We start from the raw sequence: 17,904 nt of genomic DNA, 5'->3' as shown, positions 1-17,904 counted from the left end.
GCAATCATTAAGTCTGATATCCTCCCATTGTTTTCATCTAACGGCCCTCCTGTTATGCTTTACATAACTCGTCTTCGAGGATATGACTGTCGTAAAACAGCTAAGATAGTAAAAGAGGCAAACAACCGCAACAACCCTCCTGCCCCCCGTCCCTTTGCGGCTCCCTCTGTCCTCCCTTTTGGCCTCACCCTCGTCACCCCACCAGAGCAGAAAAGTACAAAGTGTCCCTTGTGAAAGAGCACAGAGATCTGAGTGTTGCTGCTTTATATCATGGTATTCTCCCATTGTCACAGAGCAGCACACAGACACACACTGCTGTCCTGCCGGAGTGGTTCATTCAGCCCACTGACCTTCAGCGAGCCCTCAGGTCCTTGGCATGACGTACAAGCGGCACACTGTGCAGCGAGACCCTGTAAGCCCCAAATACGCAGCTCCGGCACGGTGACAAATCACAGCCGAGCAGTTCACACTGCAGCGGCTACGCTGCCAGTTCACACACTATCGCCCCATCGTAAATATCAAGTCTGTGTTTCCGTGTAGCCAGACATGAAGCCACGCGGTCAGGAGTACATAAATGTTTGAGGGATAGATTTTAATAAACACGCATCTTTAACTCAAATATTTCACAATACGTTTTCAGAAATTATCACCTCGTTCATTTTACTTTTTTGGTATTTATAAGCAAAAACTTTCAAATTTCCCAGCTAACCAGTAAAACCCTAGCAGCCTGAACAGCTCAGTCACTAAACTGATCTGAAAACTGGCATTGGGCTTTGGTCAGTGATTCATGAAGTGGTGAGGAACCCCACTTGAAACTAGCGCTGCTGTTGTTTCATGCAGACCGGATGTGAAGAGAGGTATCTCTCTGGAGGTTTGACATTTGACACGTCACTTTTACAGCGTGATGAGATTACAGCCGTGACAGTGTGTACAGCTTGTTCCCACAAACTCCCAAAAAACTACATAATCCAAATGTTCTAGTTAATGACAAATATTTTTTTTATCGTTTAGCTGCACACATACTTTAATGTTTCGCAATTTTTGTCTCCATTTTCAGGGGAAAAAACTCTAAATGATGTGAGTTTAGTAGTTAATATAACTGTTTTTAATGGAAAGTGTTGTATCATGTATGTGAAAAAAGAGGATGAAGCAATAATATAGCTGATGATTGCTCCAATAGACAAGAAGACAATGTTCTCTAAACAGGCACTTCTTTTACAGATAACTTGTTGTTTTAAAGGTAATTTTCTACTTGCTGAATTGTTTTATCTCTTCCAATTCAGCAGAAACTATGAAAAATAAACAAACCACTGCACATCCCAAGTAAATTGTTCAACGGTTTGTTTAAAATGAAAATTTAAAGCATTGATTTACACAAATTATCTCTTCATTTTTCTTCTTTGTTTACATAAGTTTATGTTTAAATATATATTCAGTATTAGTGCTGAGCATTATAAGAGAATCTTGCTTTGATTGAAAATGTTAAATTGTGATAAAGACTCAATATTCAAAGGATTCAATTTTGGGCACTATCTACATGGAGTCTTTATCCAATAGGGTGAAAATATTATTTATTAAAACTTAAGACTTTCAGTAGGAAATGTGTATGTTAGAAGATGGAGAAGGACTTAGAGAGCCCAGAAAAGTTGCTTTGAAAAACACCTCAGAAATCAAAAGAATGTCAAAGCTTCACCTGAAGAGTTTAGTTGTCAAGTGGTCCTTTGTGGCTCTTACCATTTAGAGTGAATTCACACCAGCCCAGTTTGGTCCACTTCAATCAAAATCTAGCGTGTTTGCCAGGAAAGACTGATTCATTTGGGGAGGTGTGAATTCGTAACCAAATTCTGATGTGGCCCAAAAGAGCAAACAAAGCTAATACATCCTAGGTCTCGATTTGGTTGAAGTGAATTGTTTGAATGCAAAGCAGAACGGAGTCTGCTCCAAAGCAGGAGGCGGACTTTAGAGCAGGGAATTCTGGGTAAATTCAACCAAAACAAATGTAAGAGTCTAACGCCTGTGAGAGAAATGCCTCGTGGTCGTTTACCAAAGACAAAAGCAAAATCCTACAACTGCTGAAATCTGGCGCTATTCCATTTTTGTTTACATTTTGTGAAGAAGGAAGTTATACTCGTGTTTTCATGTCATTTCCTTCAGTAGTTGTTTTTACAGCGCCACCACAAGTTAGGAGGGTAAACAGGTTTTTCAAAGGGTTTGTTTGACACATTGCATTTTGAAAATGAAGCAAATGTTGCATCTTTGGTCTCCAATCGAATCAAGTGTACTGGATTATCAGGTGCGAAAATAACCCATGTGAGTGTCAGGAGATGAAAACCGTCCAACTGCAACAGTGTTATTTTGTTACACATGCATCTATACATGATGTAGGTTGATCTGGAGACCTGAATTTCTTAATTCACCTGGAAAAACTTCTCTAATTTGCAGCTGACAAAGTAATTTGACATCTTTTCAATTCATGTTTAATACCCAGAGAGACAGCAGAGAAATTGAACAGGTCGTACCTGTTTCCAGAGGAACTTGTCTTCCTGGTTCATCTGCCATGTGGTCACCACGTGAATGATGGACAGCACCGCTCCACTCAGCACCGCAGCCCTCATCCTGACGGGAAGCAGCGTGTAGATGATGTAGATGAAGAACACAGACCACCAGATTCCTTCTGAAGCACTCCTGGGCGCCACCATGAACACTCCGAACACTTGCACCGACAGCAGGACTCCAATCACCAGGTAACTGACCATCCACATGTAGTCCTGGTGGAAGCCGTTGCGGTTGCAAACCACCATGAGAGCCATGAAGAGAGCCATGGCCACAGAAAGGGCTGATGAGTAGGCCACGTCCGGAGCGGCGTGGACACAGTGGAAGGTCAGCATGATGCCGCACACGATCACAAGCACCCCCATGAGCATGGTCAAGGAGCTCTGGTTCAGCCTAAAGAAGTAACGCTGGTAAAGGCGTTCCAGTTTGCGGGACTGGAATTTTTTCGACTGGAACACACGCACCACCCTGAGCCAGCAGTCTGCCGCCGTCACCACCCCTCCTGCCCCGTTGGGACTCTCATCTCCCATGTCGCCGCTTCCTCCGTTGCATCCCCCTTTCCTGCCTTTCAATTCGCCATCCTCGAAGCCCAAGTCAACTGATTTCAGCCCCACCCCTTCCCCGGGAGCCCCTCCCCTCTTGCCGTAGTGGTCCTCCTGCCATCCGCAGCGGACGCCGAAGTTCCCCCCGCCTCCGATAGCCCCGGCCACCCCTCCACGATGGTGCTGAGGGAGGGGGGCTCCGGAAGGGGGCTCCATAGCATCCGGGTCCCGCAGACAGCTCATGTAACGCGGGCTGCAGAGAGAAGAGCCTCCCTTCCGTTTGGACTTCTTGCCATTGCGTTCACCCCACGCAGTCTTGCGGTCATCCACTCGGGCAACTAGGAGACCACTGAACCAGGACATTCTGTTTGAGCAGACAAACAACAGTTAGCATTGGTGCTACGTTGGACAACTTTACGCCTTTTCCCTCCTTTGACTCCGTCTAGGTAGGGCTGGGCATTACGGCTTAAACATTAATCAGATTTTTTTCCTGTTGGCTCCTATTTTCTATTTTAATCGATTTCACTTTCTATTTTACAAAAGAAATTACAAATGGCTGAAAATAATTCAAAAAAGTGGGTTTCAATCAGGGTTTTCCCCAGTGTATTATAAGTGTATTATAAGTGTATTATAAGCCTGGCAGGCCACCAGGTTTTTACTTGTGCCCCCACCAAGCTAAGCATTGTTTGTTTTTTTATTTTAGTTTTTTTATACACCGGTAACAATGATAGTTAAATAGTTTTCTTGGCAAAATGGTTGAAAGCACAATGACAACACAGTCTGGTCAGTGTGTGATCAGATAGGAATACTGAGTTCAGATGTCTCTTTTACCAGCCTACATGCTAACAACTTCAGCAAATTAAGTCACAGATAAAAGATTTTAAAAATTTGGATATCTTTAATTAGAATAAAACAAATGAAGTGCCAAAAATTTAAATTCATTTGACATTTGTCTTTTTAAAAATGTAATAATTGGTGTTTAAGTATTGTCAGTCAGGTCAATAATTTCTTCCAATAATGCGTAACATTTTTTAAATCAAAAACACACCCTATACCACCAGGCTTAACATGTTTTCTGGAGGAAACTCTGTCAATCTTACATTCTGTGAGTTGAATGATGGATTTTTATGGTCAGCTATATGACAATGTTTAATTGCAAAGATATAGTCAAAATATTAGCAGAATAATTGTACCAGAAAACAAATAACGTCTTGAAATTATGAGAAAGTTTTCTTTCAAGGAGAAAAAAAGCTTTGATAGATTTATCACTCTGATATGAACAGCTTAGTTCAACAAATAAGCACAGTGGTTTGCAGTTAGTTTAGTTTAGTTTAGTTTAGTTTAATTAGGATCCACATTTAGTGACAGCTATGCTGCCGCAATTCTTACAGACGTCCACATATGACTTCTTTACATCAATAAAACAATTTTTACAAATTACAAAAAAAACCCAACAAAAAGCAAACAAGAAAGACATGGAAAAATACATGTAGTATTAGGTTAAACATATAATTAAATCTAGTGTAACATATTTAGTTCACAACCAGAAACCTACATTGTTTATACTAAAAATATATGTCCTTTAAATTTTTTAATATTGTTAAATATGACTAGTAATGCTAGTAATAATAATTTCATCCTGAAGTGTTAAAAGATTAACTATTTCTAGTTAATAGTTTTAACTACTAAGTGTAAAACTTAAACCAATGTATTGTTTCACAAGATGCTCAATGATTCTCATGTAATTTTTTGTCATTTTTCATGCTGGACTACTTTATTCTTGTGATATTACAACTTATTTCTCCTAATTAATAAAAAGAATCCGCCATATAGTTGAATTTAAAGTGAAAGTAAATAAAAGCTGTAAAACACGATTGATGGCAGCTCTGGAAGTGCTGACTGTGGAAACCCACGGTGAAAAACAATACAGATTTTCTAGAAAGTAATTCTTCAAAATGAAAAAATTCAATTAATCAATCAAAATCAATTTACCGCCCAGCCCTACCTGTAGGAGCTGTTTGTTTACCTGTCAGGGTTCTGGTACATGTTCCAGCCCTTTCCCTTACGACCGGTTCACTCATTTATCCCCCTGGACGAAATTTTGACGAAGAGAGGAGAGGTTTGCAGGCGGCGTGTTGCACGGCCGGAGGCTGGGAGTAAACAGCGGGCCGACTGACACACCAAACTCCAGATGGTGATACCACACCCAACAAGCAGAGCCTAATTTAAATAAGACTCGAGTGCCAGGCCTATCTCCACGGCTTCTGCTGGCTCTGGAGGGAAGAAAGTCAAACATACAGAAGAGCGACAAGTTGATAAATAGACATGTCATCGTGTTTTAACAATAAATGAACATATAAGAGGTAATATCAGGATCTGAAAATTAAAGCAGATATTTTGGGGTGATAGCCCTCTTGAGTCCTGATACACAATATATTTCTAAAATAGCAAATAAATCAAAATTTCATTTAATTGTCATGCATAAACTACACAAATTCCCACAAATTGCATTTTCTACCTTTGTGGTAGCAAACTGTAAGACAGTTTTATTGGAGAACAGCCTCCAAACTTTAGCAGCAAAGCAGAAGCTACAGAGTTGTTTTATTTTTTCAGATCCTATTTGTGGGCATAGGTTCATCCTTTTTGACTCCAGCATGACCCATTCTCTGATATAACCTCTCTAAAAAAAGCATTTTGGAGTCAGCCAGGACAAAAAAGAACAGATGGACTACCCGAAGCTCTGTTTATAATCTCAATCAATGATAAACAGACAAGTAAAAACATCCAGATAAAAGCTGCCAGACAGCAGGACATTGTCAAAACCATAATGTTTTATTCAAAGTGACAGACTCTGCAGGCCTGTGGGCCGAAATAAAAAGTACAAATAGAAACATTCAGAAAGTCAGGATGTCAGGGTTTCATCCACATCAGAGGTTACAGCAGAGGATTTTGGCACTATGGATTATTTGTTATAATGATATTATTCTAAAAATATGCATCTCACTTCACGTTGGAGGTTATTCTGAAGCTGAGGTGTTGGATAAAGAACAAGAAGGACGGGTAGATGGATTAGAGCTTCGTTTGCAGTAATGTGTGTGTCTGCTCTGTTGAGATGAACCAGAAACCAAAGCTCTAAACCATGTGTCAAATTCAAGGTCCGTGGGCCAAATCTGGCCTATTGCAGCTTTTTTGTGGCCCTCTAGACCAGGGGGACACATAAATAGAAGCATCAAAATAACAGTTCTGAGCCTAAATTTTATTTTATCAGTCAAATAAAAGCAGTTTTTTATTTGGATAACGCCAAATTACACCAGTCAGTCCTCCCAGTTTTCACAATTCTGCAAAAGTTCAACAAATCCCCACACTTTTTTCATTCTGATGCATAACTGTGAGTGTATTTGAAATTTTCTGCAAAAATATGGGGGTTATGCGACTGCACTGCTGCCTCTGGCTTACTGGATGTCAAATTGCAGTTCATGACTGATATGGCGAGTAACAAAAAGTCATATTTAAAGTCATACACAAGCGCAAATATCACAAAATGTCTTGCAAATATTTTTAAAGTACCACAACAAAATCATTCATTTTGATTGCAAAAAAATAATTGCAAAATCCTGGAGGTACTGATCATGGTGAAAAGATGTTCAATACCATTTAATTTAAATCACTACACAACTATTTACTAATATTTTAACATTTTGTTCATGGGTTTTACCAATACATTCTGGCCCTTTGAGAACATTCATGATCTTGATGTGGCCCAAAATAAAAATTTGTTTCACACCCCTGATCTAAACGTTTATGTTCAACCTCTCACCTATGGTCAAAAGATATTGATCACCACCAAAACAATAAGATTTTAATTACAAGCAGCAAAATCTTTCATCCATAGGTTAGCTAAGAGTAACAAATAGAGTCAGTTGAGGTGTTTCGTCTATCTGGTCGTTATTGCGCGTGGTCGCCTCCCTTTAGAGGTAATTCCCACTAAGTGGAGACTCTAGGACCGAGGAAGAAATATAAATACTTTCTGCTTGATGATTGCCTCGAGTTTCCCAGAGCAGTGTGGAGAGAATCACCGAGAAGAGGAATGTAAGGACGGACAGATGGATGGACCCAGATATGCATGCATTTCTTGTACAACTGATCAAGCAGACATTAACCTCAGATACATGTAACGGTATCGGAAGTGAAGAAAGTGGATTGGTGCAACAGAAATGCACATTGATACGGAATTGACTTAATCTGTTTCTCTTTTAAAAAGCAAACATAAATGTGATGAACTACAAATTTATTTGATAACTGCACCAGTACAGAACATTTAAATGTACCAGTAGCTTCACAAGCTAGTATATTCAAACATGTAGAAACAACACAACTTTAATTTGCTCAGTCAGTGGAGTTAGGAATATAGCACCAATGTAAAATAAACAATAAAGAAACTGACCAAAACAATAGGGCAACCATGTAAAATTAAACTGCAACAAACCTTTTAAATTGTTTAGAAAATAAGGCATGACATCACTCAGAGCACAGAGCATAGCATTAGACTGAATAGATCTGCCCTTATTCTATATCTAGAATAATTTTCAATATTATTCTAGATATAGAATAATATATCTATATCTTTCAATACAAATATTATACAAATATTAATAATATTTGTATACAAATATTAATATCGGATTTGTGCATCTCTAATTGTGATACAAATAAAATGACAATAAGATCTATTTATGATGTCTTTCTTAGGTAACACTATGGCTGTGACTGAGAGGCACAGCATCTATAGCACCAAGCAAAAATACTACTCTTAAAAACGTATCAAACTGTTCCAGGACTTCACTTACTTAAAAAAACATGATTTGCATTCCTAATCTGTGCACAGACACTTAATTTAATCCTATTTTTTTAATTTACTGAAGGAAAAACTGTGGAGAAAATAGCAAAACAATAACATTTTAGTCAGATTTATTTCCATTAACCAAAATTTATAGAATTTTTTCACAATAAATGATGTTAAATGCCCACCCGTAGCTGACACCAAGATAATAGCAGCAGATCTTTCCAGTCCTAAGAGATCTATTTATCCAGCACATCCCATAAATGCTCAACTGGATGGAAATCTGGGAAAACTGGAGTGCAAGTCAACATTCACATGTTGTGTTTCTCAAATAATTTTTGCTCTGTATTGCAAAAGGACTCCACAGCCATTGATGATAATCATTCCATGAAAGGATGTAGATAGTCTGCAACAATGCCTTGGTAGATATGTGTCAAAGCAAAATCCAAACTGATGGTGGGACCCAAGGCTTCCCAGGAGGATGTTGTGCAAATCCTCACACTATCAGCGTCCAAGTTACCTTTCTGTGCAATTCTGTTTGATTCAAATCTCTCTTACAGCACTATCTGGGACTTCTCCCATTCACTGGGATTCCTCCGGTTTAATTTCAATCGGGTCAATCAGCGAACACAAGGACAAGCTGAGAACGATGATGTCAATTTTCTGTCCTGTTTTAGAATTGTAGTTTCCTTGTGGTTTTAACAAAACAGCAGAGGAAGTGAACAAAATCGGTGTTGGCCACACTCCCAAATATTAAATAACATTTTGTTCAGGTCAGTGCTTCTCTCTTCGTAGTGGACGATGGCTGTTTACAGCGCAACGTCCGGTAAGCTTCATAGCGTCGACCTGGCACATTACATACTTCAAATGTTATTTATTGGGAAAAATGCAAAACTTAAAAACTGTGATGCATTCGGTATTGTGTCATCTTTTAATAAGAATCAGCAGCAACGTCTCTGACAATCTCAGCTACAGCATTTCATCCGTTGTATCGAGTCCAATGGGTCTGCCTTCCTGGCCTATTTCAGCAATTTATATTTCAGTCTTTATATTAACTTTGGGGTAACAAGCAATTACAACCTGGGTAATATTCTGATGACCATAGTGCTACAAATAACCCATAATTTCACTTTCTTTCCATCATAACAATAGAAAAGAAACCCCAAACCTTGCTCTCTCCAAACCTTAGTGTGCTGAATTTATACCAGGTCAACTGGTCAAATGTATCATCAGCATTCAAAGCTTTACTGAATTGCACTTCAGATTTATTACCTAGTAAACACTGCGTTCAGAAACTCTTTCTCACAGATTTGATATTGACCATGCAGACCAGTCTTCAAGATCCAGTTCTTGAGATTCATTTAAATCTTTACGGGTGCCAATTTTTCCTGCAACACATCAACTTTAAGAACAAAATGTTCACCTGCTGATGTCCTGATAAATAGATACTAATCAGTGTGTTCACTTCACCTGCCAGTGGTCATAATGTCATGCCTGATCAGTGTGGGTAATAATAGAAATGCACTGTCCGGATTTCTGATTGGATCATGAAAAGGTCACATATGGTGGACCTTCCCAGGCCACCAGTCGACCAGATCCTCCACGGCTGCAGAGAGACGGAGCTTCGCTGCCTTGTTGCAGAGAAAACAACTTCTTCTCGCCGTATTTTGCTTTCTTTCGTCCAGCACCCCTCCTCCTCCTTTCGCTGGATCGACAAGATTCAAGGGGAACCAGTACCAGTACCTCCCCTCCCCGCCCCTCCTCTTCGCTCCCTTCCTACCTCTACCTCCCCGTCTGCGTCCCTCGCTCCCCCCCGCACAAGGTCGACCAGCTCATACCCACTTGCCCAGCCTCGCGTCGCGTCTCTGCCATTCGCTTGCTTGGTGCCTGGCTCAGCTCTCCATCCCCTCCCCCCTTCCCTCTGCTAAAGGGGAGCAGTGGGAAAACGAGAGAGGCAGTGGCGGGTAGGGTAGGTGGGTGGGTGACCATTGCTCTAAGGGGACATTTTCAACCGGACGCTGGCCGCAAACAGCGCGCACTGACTCATTCATTTCGCGCGTGCACCCCTCTGTCCCCAGGTCACTTCTCACCCAGATGATGCAGAAGCAAAACCCTTTCAAGGAAATTAAAAACTGCTTAATTTAATTTTTATTCTGGTTTTCAGTCCCTGCATCTGCTGCGGCTCTGGTGTCTGGATGCCGTGCACACATAGGCAAGGCCGTGTGTGTGTTGGCGGGGGTGTGCGTGTGTGTGTGTGTGAGAGAGAGAGAGAGAGAGAAAGAAAGAGAGAGGGCCCGCATTCAAACAGCGTAGGATTCCAGTTACATAACACCGTGGCCTATGTGACAACCACAGCGGGGACCAGAAAAACCATTCCCGAGTCAGGACACAAACACGCCTCTGTCAGTCAGAGATGCACGCATTGTGTGTTAGCTGCAGTCAGTGTCCTTCAGTCTGCAGCAACGCGATGCACTCCCAGGATTAAGTGCACCGACAAAACGTGAAGTACACGGGAAATAAACAAGTTATTATAATGCTGCACATTCCTCAGCATCAGCCAGAAGATGGAGGAACAAGCATGCTCTAAAAAAAAAAAAGAATAAAAAATTCCAACCCATTTTGGGACGCTTTGGTTTGAAGTTGTCATAGAGAGAATTGCCTGTTTTAACACCCTCCGGAGCCGTCAGCTGCACCAAGAAGCGCAAACGCACAGCGATGCGTCTCATCCTCCTCTACCTTCCCCGCAAACACAAGCGCAGAGATGTTGTTGCTGTCCGCCAGTACAGAACATGTACTGACCGTGAATCCTTTTGCCACCGCCACTAATGTGAAAGCGGAGGCCTCGCAGGGTCTGTCGCCAGCTATGTCATTCTCTCCGGCACAAATGAAGCGCTCGGCGGAGAGGTGGCGGACGCGCACACGGCCCAGAGAGAAATAGCGTATGGCGCGTTTGTAAGACATATATGGGGTTCATTTCGGCCTGCAGCGTGTAATTCCAGAGAAGGGAGAGAGAGGGAAATAAAAAGACAAGAACGGACTCACTGTGATCATCTTCTGTTTCTATTCCCGGACACGACTGCAGCTGGCAACCCGATTCTCCGCGCTGGTCGGTCGGCGCGGCCAGGGTGGAGGAGCATTTGTAGCCAGGCTGGTCAAGGATGGCTCGGTTAAATTGGTCACCCTGTGGAGGATCTCCTCCTGTCGTAATCTCGCTCCACACTCACTTGCCTCTCCTCCCCCTGACCCTCTCGGCTTCAAGCACCACTGTCAAGGCGGAGAAAACGCAAACGCCGCACATCCGATAATGCTTTTCAAAATAAAACACTCAGACCCGTGATTAACACATCCACAGTCTCTCATGGTCTGATTCATTCCATTGTGCTTATTTACTTTTATAATGATTTATGACTCATGTTTATTTCAGCAACAAGGCCATCAAAGTGCTTAAAAACGTCACAAAGATATCTTATAGTCAACCATTATGAAAACTAGAAACAGACAGCACATTTTGTCAAGTGCCATCATTAAAATCTTCAATACACATCAAATATGTTGCTCAATATTCCATTTATTATCTTTCGAAATAACACCACCTGTTTGATACCACCTGTCAATTATTCTAGGGGGTTTGTCACCAATCAGCGGTCCCAATTTGTCCCAAAGTTCACACCACTTATCGAGAGGAACTGAACCTCCATCAACATTGCAGGACTCATCATGGCTAATGCGCCGCAGTCAGAGAGATTTTCAGAAAATAATAGGAAATCATAGTCAAATGTTGGCTGCAGGCAACCTCATGTCCACTTGAATGAAACTGATAGATGGAAACTACCTCGTTCGTCTGCACAAAGGTAACTGGTGGTAAAATCCCATTTTTTGTCATAGTGGCACTTTTGGATAGTCAAATCAAAGATCAATAAGTGATGGTAGTGTGTAAATTTAATCCCAATGGTAGCTCAATGGCAGCATAAAAACATGTGCTGCAGTAACTGCGATATTTACATCTAAGCACTTTTTTAATCTAATGTTAATTTTTAAGCATTTACTCACCCGTTTTGTACGTGCAAAATGTGACCAACACAACTTTCACTCTCACATCCAGTGAGATTTTGTGCCTCTCATTCTTCCTCCTGCCAAAAAAAAAACTTTGGCTTTAATGTTGATTTCTTCGTTATTTTCTGCAAATAACTTTACAGACCTGATTTAGGCTAAGTTGGAGAATTTTCTTGCCTGTCCTCTTTGCTTCATTGTTTGCTTATGAGGCAAACATTGACTCAAAAAATGTATTACTCAAAATGAATTCCACTACCTCTGCCATTACAACGCTGTTTGTTTGTAGGAGGTTTGATCCGCATGGGGTGGAGCCAGCATCATGTCAATAATACTATTTTTTAACTCATATCAAGTTAGTTAGAAAGGTTCATGTTTAACTTTTGATTTGTTTCTGCAGGACCCTAATAGTTTTATTGAGACTCCGAAAAATGAAGTTTCCATTCATTCATCCATATTTACAAGTATGAAGACCCAAAATGCCCAAATTGACATGAAGTAGGCAGAGTCCAATGTAAAAATATTACAAAAGGACTTTAATATATATATATATATACATTATTTTAAACAAACGCAAAGTGCACAAAATGAAGAATAATTAAATCCAATCTAGCCTTGGATGTTGTGTTATTATTATAAGTTTAAAAAAATATCCCTTCAGTACAAACCAAATTACAAACATTTTTCTACTCCGATACATGTGAAAAAAATAAAATAAAATAAAGAAAGTAAGATATGACACTACAATTACCAAGATAAAAGGTAACCACTATGAAATCTCACCAATGTGAGCCAGAAGTCAGTCAGAAAAACACGCAAAACTGCAAGAAAGACGTTCAAAAGTAGCTAAAACTATATTTACACAGTTCACACTCCTTTGATAGTTTGTTTCTCTTTTTCTCAATTTTTAAATTTTCCTACCCCGTTTGCTTTGCTTTCGTTGCTAATTTTTTTTTTTTTTTTTTTTTTTTTTAATGAAACCGCGTTCAGTTCCGGTGTGTCGGTCTCTGATTTCGGCTGTTTTGACGCAGCTCGGTTCGGCCCAGGCGCGCTGCTGCTGCTGCTCTCACCACTCATTCCCACTCGGTACTCCCTCTAGAGGCGGACAGCGATGCCCCAGCTGAGACTCCAGCAAGATCCACACGGAAAAACTTGCATTCAGTGATCAGATGATGTCTTTTATTTTAACAAAATCTGTGATAAATTTGACCCTTTTCTGTCGTCTTCACGAAGATTTAGGCCTGATTTTACTGGAAAGTAAGTTTCTGATTTTTCTCCAACAAAAGTCGACATGAGCGATTTTATCATGGTACTCATGAATATGTGAATGCATTATTTATTTATGACATGCTGATGTATTCTGTAAAATCTTTTTTATAAGTTTTATAAGATATTTATACAGTAATATCTTCCAGTTTGCAATTTTACAGAACAGCAATATGTAAGAAACTGCTTAACAAGTCCTATAATAAAAACATCTAATATCTAAAATGCTTAAAAGTACAACAATATCATTATTTTCCAGTGGATTAGATTTATTGAATTGTAATAGATATTGAAATGCTATTTTTGGCAATTTTTTAAATGTCTTATCTATTGTTAAGATGTCAGATTAAAACCAGATTAATTGCAATTTTTCCCAAAAATATTTTAGATTAATCATTTCAGCTATCATCATAATTATCAAATATCAAAGTAACAATATTTTGATATTTGTACTATTTTTATAGAATTATAAAAACTAATTATAAAAGTGCAATATCATATAAACCTAAATCAAGCAATCATGCATGTAAATGCTATAACTCAAAAGACAGTTGCTACTGCACACAGACTTTTACTGGTACAGTTTATTTTCTTCATTTATAATTTTCTGTACTGATACTGCAAATATATTTATTGCTGCAGTACCACAAACATCCCACAATTACTGGCAGCTTGCATCCTGCTGCCAGTAATTGTGCATTTTACAGAATCAACTGAGCAAAAAATGTACAAAAATGTAAATAAATGAATAAAACTGAAAATGTTTATTTAATAGAAAGTGAATACATTAGCAGTAAAAACGTTACATGCACTGACTGGAGGTGTTTTAGCGATGTAAACTCATGCAGCAGCTATTTTGGCTGTTATTCATTTAATATTTTATCTTTTTCTTCCTTTTTTTTGTTTTGTTACATCACAACATATTTAAGTGCATAAACCTCCAGCATGTTCTCCAGATGGTACCTACAATCACATTGTTTTCCTTTTTTTTTCTTCTTCTTCTTCTTGATATTGCATTTCATAATATTTTACAATACATGTGTTGATGGAGCATTTACCGACAGCACATCGAAGATTGAGGATCATATTAACAAAAACAGCAACAAAAGAAACGTAATACTCCACTTGACCTCATTGGGGAGAATTTTATTGCATGTGTATTAACAACAGAATATAGAGCAGCCTAACCAGTGGAAGAGAATCAGTTAACTAGAGGAAACTCACCAAACTGACTGTGCAAGTACAAGAAGGCATTGTTTCTTGGAAAGTGCAATTATCTTTATATCAATGAATGCATTCAGTTGCCTGCGCTCTCAATCATCGCCACATCTTTTCATGCAGATTTCATACAGATAAAACAGGACATTTTCAAGAAATCACTAGAGGAGCCGTTTTAAAGCTGATGGAGGGAAATGCTGCTGTTTTCTAGGTGTGACCGGCGTCACACGAACAACCAGCAGGGGTCGCAGTCGCGCCTCGATCTGAGTGACAGAAATATCGCGTTTGAAATAAATGCAAACATGTTGAAATTGTACATATGTAAGTCATATTCTTGCAGTTAATGAGGGGAAAACTTAAAAATGTAACAATGCAGTATTATTTAGTTATGTTTTCTAAGTTAACTCAACCAGAGTTTCACGTGTTTCACCAAATTTTATTAGTTGCTAAGACACAAGGAAAGCCTTTTGTAGGTAAAAGTGCCATGCAGTCATGCTTATACCACTTTATCACAAGATTTAATGTGTTTTATTAGGATTTTATGTCAGTTAAATAACTACCTTTCACTGCAATTAAAGCTGCAAATCTCTCTACTAGCTTTGCACTTCTAGGCTGACATTACAAAATACTTCAAACTCAGTCAGATTGGATGGGTGGCATTTGTGAACAGAGATTTTCAAGTTTTGTATATTTTCTTAAATGGGCTTAGGGAATGGTGAGTTCAGGATAATGTGCACTAATAGTTTCTTCCACCGCACCTAGTATAGAGTCATGCACATAAGGAAAAAAAATATTTGTTTTAGTTTCATTTGACTGGAACAGTCTCTTCCACATGTTTGCTCTGCCTGACATTTGGTAAACTCCAAACAGGGTTTTATACAATTGTCTTTCAACGATTGCTTTCTTCTTTTTGTTGTTGCATAGATGCTAAATTTGTGGAGTGCATAGGAAGAAGTTGTTGTGTGGACGGATTTTGCAGCTTCTCCAGAGTTACTGGTTCCTTCTTTTACTGCTGCTTTTTTTGTCTGGTCATTTTCTGATAACCAGAACTTTGTGAGTTTGTTTTTTAACAAACTCCTACCTTAAATTTCTCCACAACTTTCTGCCTGACCTGCCATGTTTCCACAGTGCAGTGAAAAAGAGAACCCAGATCGTATTTCTTACCTGAGCAGAACTCTGAAGGATGATCCAAAACATATAAAATCTTTACTCAACAAAATCTGGTATGGAAAAAAAAAATAACAAGTGCATTGAAAAAGAAACAAAATGTTGTCACAGTTAAATTCTTGGAAATTTAACTGATGGTTTAGTTTCTAAGAAGGATTATGTCATTTAGTGTCAGATACGATAGAGCTGTTTACAAAAGCTGTCAGGTGATAAAACTGGAAGCTCTGAACAAACATATTTGAACCGGTTACAGTAGACAAGGCAAACTTAGGTCAATAAACACGCCTGGGTATCAAAAGATGAGTTTTGTTTTGCATCAAAACCACATGATCATATTTTCTAGTCATTATTGTGACTTTTTTATGGCCACTATGTATCAAGTAATCCAAGATAAGAGCGTGATGCAGAAAGATGACGTAAAATCCTCTATAATATTTCAAACACTAAATCTTAGATTCACTATTTGTGATTAGAAAAGCTAGAGATAAAGGATCAAGTGAATTTAGTTTTGCCACTTTGACTGCCTTTATGTTTGTTTGTGAATTCATAAAACATGCTTTTAGAAAAATATAAATTGGATCTAGCTTCCTTATAATGTTCAGTTCTGGACTGATGGTTTGGGATTTTCATTGTCTGATCAACAAGTCAAAGAAAGAAAGAAACAAAAACAGTTCAGGAAACAGCAGAAATACTTTTGATTGCAAAATATTTGTAAGTGAGAATAGAAACCTAAAAAAAAAAAGAGATTCTCTCAAATAAATCTTTCTGTCCAGATGATGCCTGCTATGGCTTCTGTATCCTGATGCTGCGGAGTATTTCTGGAGTAAAACCTGAAACAGTGTTGGCAGTAACAGACTACATGCACCCATCAGCTAACATACACTGAAAACCAAGAAAGTAGAGCTCCAACTTTAAGGAATTTAGTTGAAATTAAGTTTATGGAACTTAATTTATTTACATTTGTGTAAAATGACAACTTAATGAATTTAATATATTTACTTGGATTAGCATAATTTGAATACTTGTAGAAAATTAACTACATTTTTAAAACAGCTGGTTACCATGGAGACTGTATAATGCAGTTTGACTGAACTAAGATGATGCAAAATTAAATATATAATCCCACAAAAGTTTAAAATCTCAAATCAAATAAAACAAATATTCTTTCGGTGTTATGGCTCCACTGCAATGTAATGTTTTTTGTTCTCTTATGTTTTTGTTATGTAAAGTAATTTTCGACTACGGCTGCAATTTATTTTTATTTATTTTTTTTGCTGAAATACTATATAGATAAACTTGACTTAACACGCCTGAGTCTAGTCAAATCATGTTTGTTTGTACAGAATATTTCAGCAACAGGGCAGTTCAAAGTGCTCTGCGTGATAAAAACATAACACAGAAACCAATTATGAAACAACCAGTCAACATTTTGTCCATTTTGAAGGCTAAATTTTATTTCCATAGGCAAATCAAACAACCCGACTGTACAAGGGGTTTGTACGACAGACATGTAAATAGTGATCCTGTGTTGTGCTGCCATGAATTGGTGTTTTTTGTGTTTGTGCAGCCGGACCCCCCCAGCAGGACCGAACACTTAGTATGGACCCGAGGACGCTGAAGTTGGCACCAGAATCGTCACTTCCGATTCGGCTGGATCATCGGTAAAGGGACATTTCACCACTTTTTAGGAACGTTCTCTACCTTCGATCGGGTTCAATTTCGAGTTCAGGTGAGACGCTTGAGCTCAGATATCGACGAACATTTTTACAAGATTGAACAATCCATACTTTGGGGAAATGGCAAACAAAATCAAAGTAGCTTAATTGCAAATTACTCAAAAAGAATCCTTGTATTATTGTCATGGTTCTAATGTCAGAATTAAGTCCAGATATTGCTTGAAAACGTAAAAGTGGTAAAAGTTGCCATCTTCAGTAGCTTTATTTTTCAAATCAATGTTTGTTCCTGTATTGCTCAATTATGAAAAAAGGATGGAAATGTACTGTAAAACAGCATTTTAAAGAGACAATTCAGATTATTCCAGCAAAACCTTTACAAAACAGCCTTCAAGCTGCCAGAAAATCCATATTTTAATTTTTATACTTTCATAACTAGAAAAAACGTTACACAAATAACATATATAATATGAGGAAGTTAAACTGTTTTGGGTTAACTAAATTTGACTTGAGGTGGAATCAAATAAGCTGTGGTCCTTTTCATCTCTTTTCGGACTGAATTCATGTTATTCTTTACTACTTATGTTTGTCTTCT

The 17,904-nt window shown here is 38.7% G+C and overlaps 1 protein-coding gene across 1 annotated transcript in view; it reads right to left on the bottom strand.

Moving 5' to 3' along the window:
• The window catches only part of LOC114140049 (adenylate cyclase type 6-like), a 51,298-nt gene extending 40,102 nt beyond the window's left edge, over nt 1-11,196 (bottom strand). The window contains exons 1-3 of the mRNA XM_028009892.1: nt 10,978-11,196; nt 5,122-5,368; nt 2,520-3,459 (exon numbers count right to left, since the gene is read on the bottom strand). Of these exons, the coding sequence (XP_027865693.1) occupies nt 2,520-3,459; nt 5,122-5,141 (960 nt within the window). The 5' untranslated portion in view covers nt 5,142-5,368; nt 10,978-11,196. The remainder of the gene's footprint in view (nt 1-2,519; nt 3,460-5,121; nt 5,369-10,977) is intronic.
• Between the last annotated feature and the right edge of the window lie 6,708 nt (nt 11,197-17,904).

This window comes from Xiphophorus couchianus, chromosome 1, assembly GCF_001444195.1.
Source record: "Xiphophorus couchianus chromosome 1, X_couchianus-1.0, whole genome shotgun sequence".
NCBI lineage: Eukaryota > Metazoa > Chordata > Actinopteri > Cyprinodontiformes > Poeciliidae > Xiphophorus > Xiphophorus couchianus.
The sequence above is the reverse complement of the archived record's forward strand: the minus strand, read 5'-3'. Positions and strand labels throughout refer to the sequence as shown.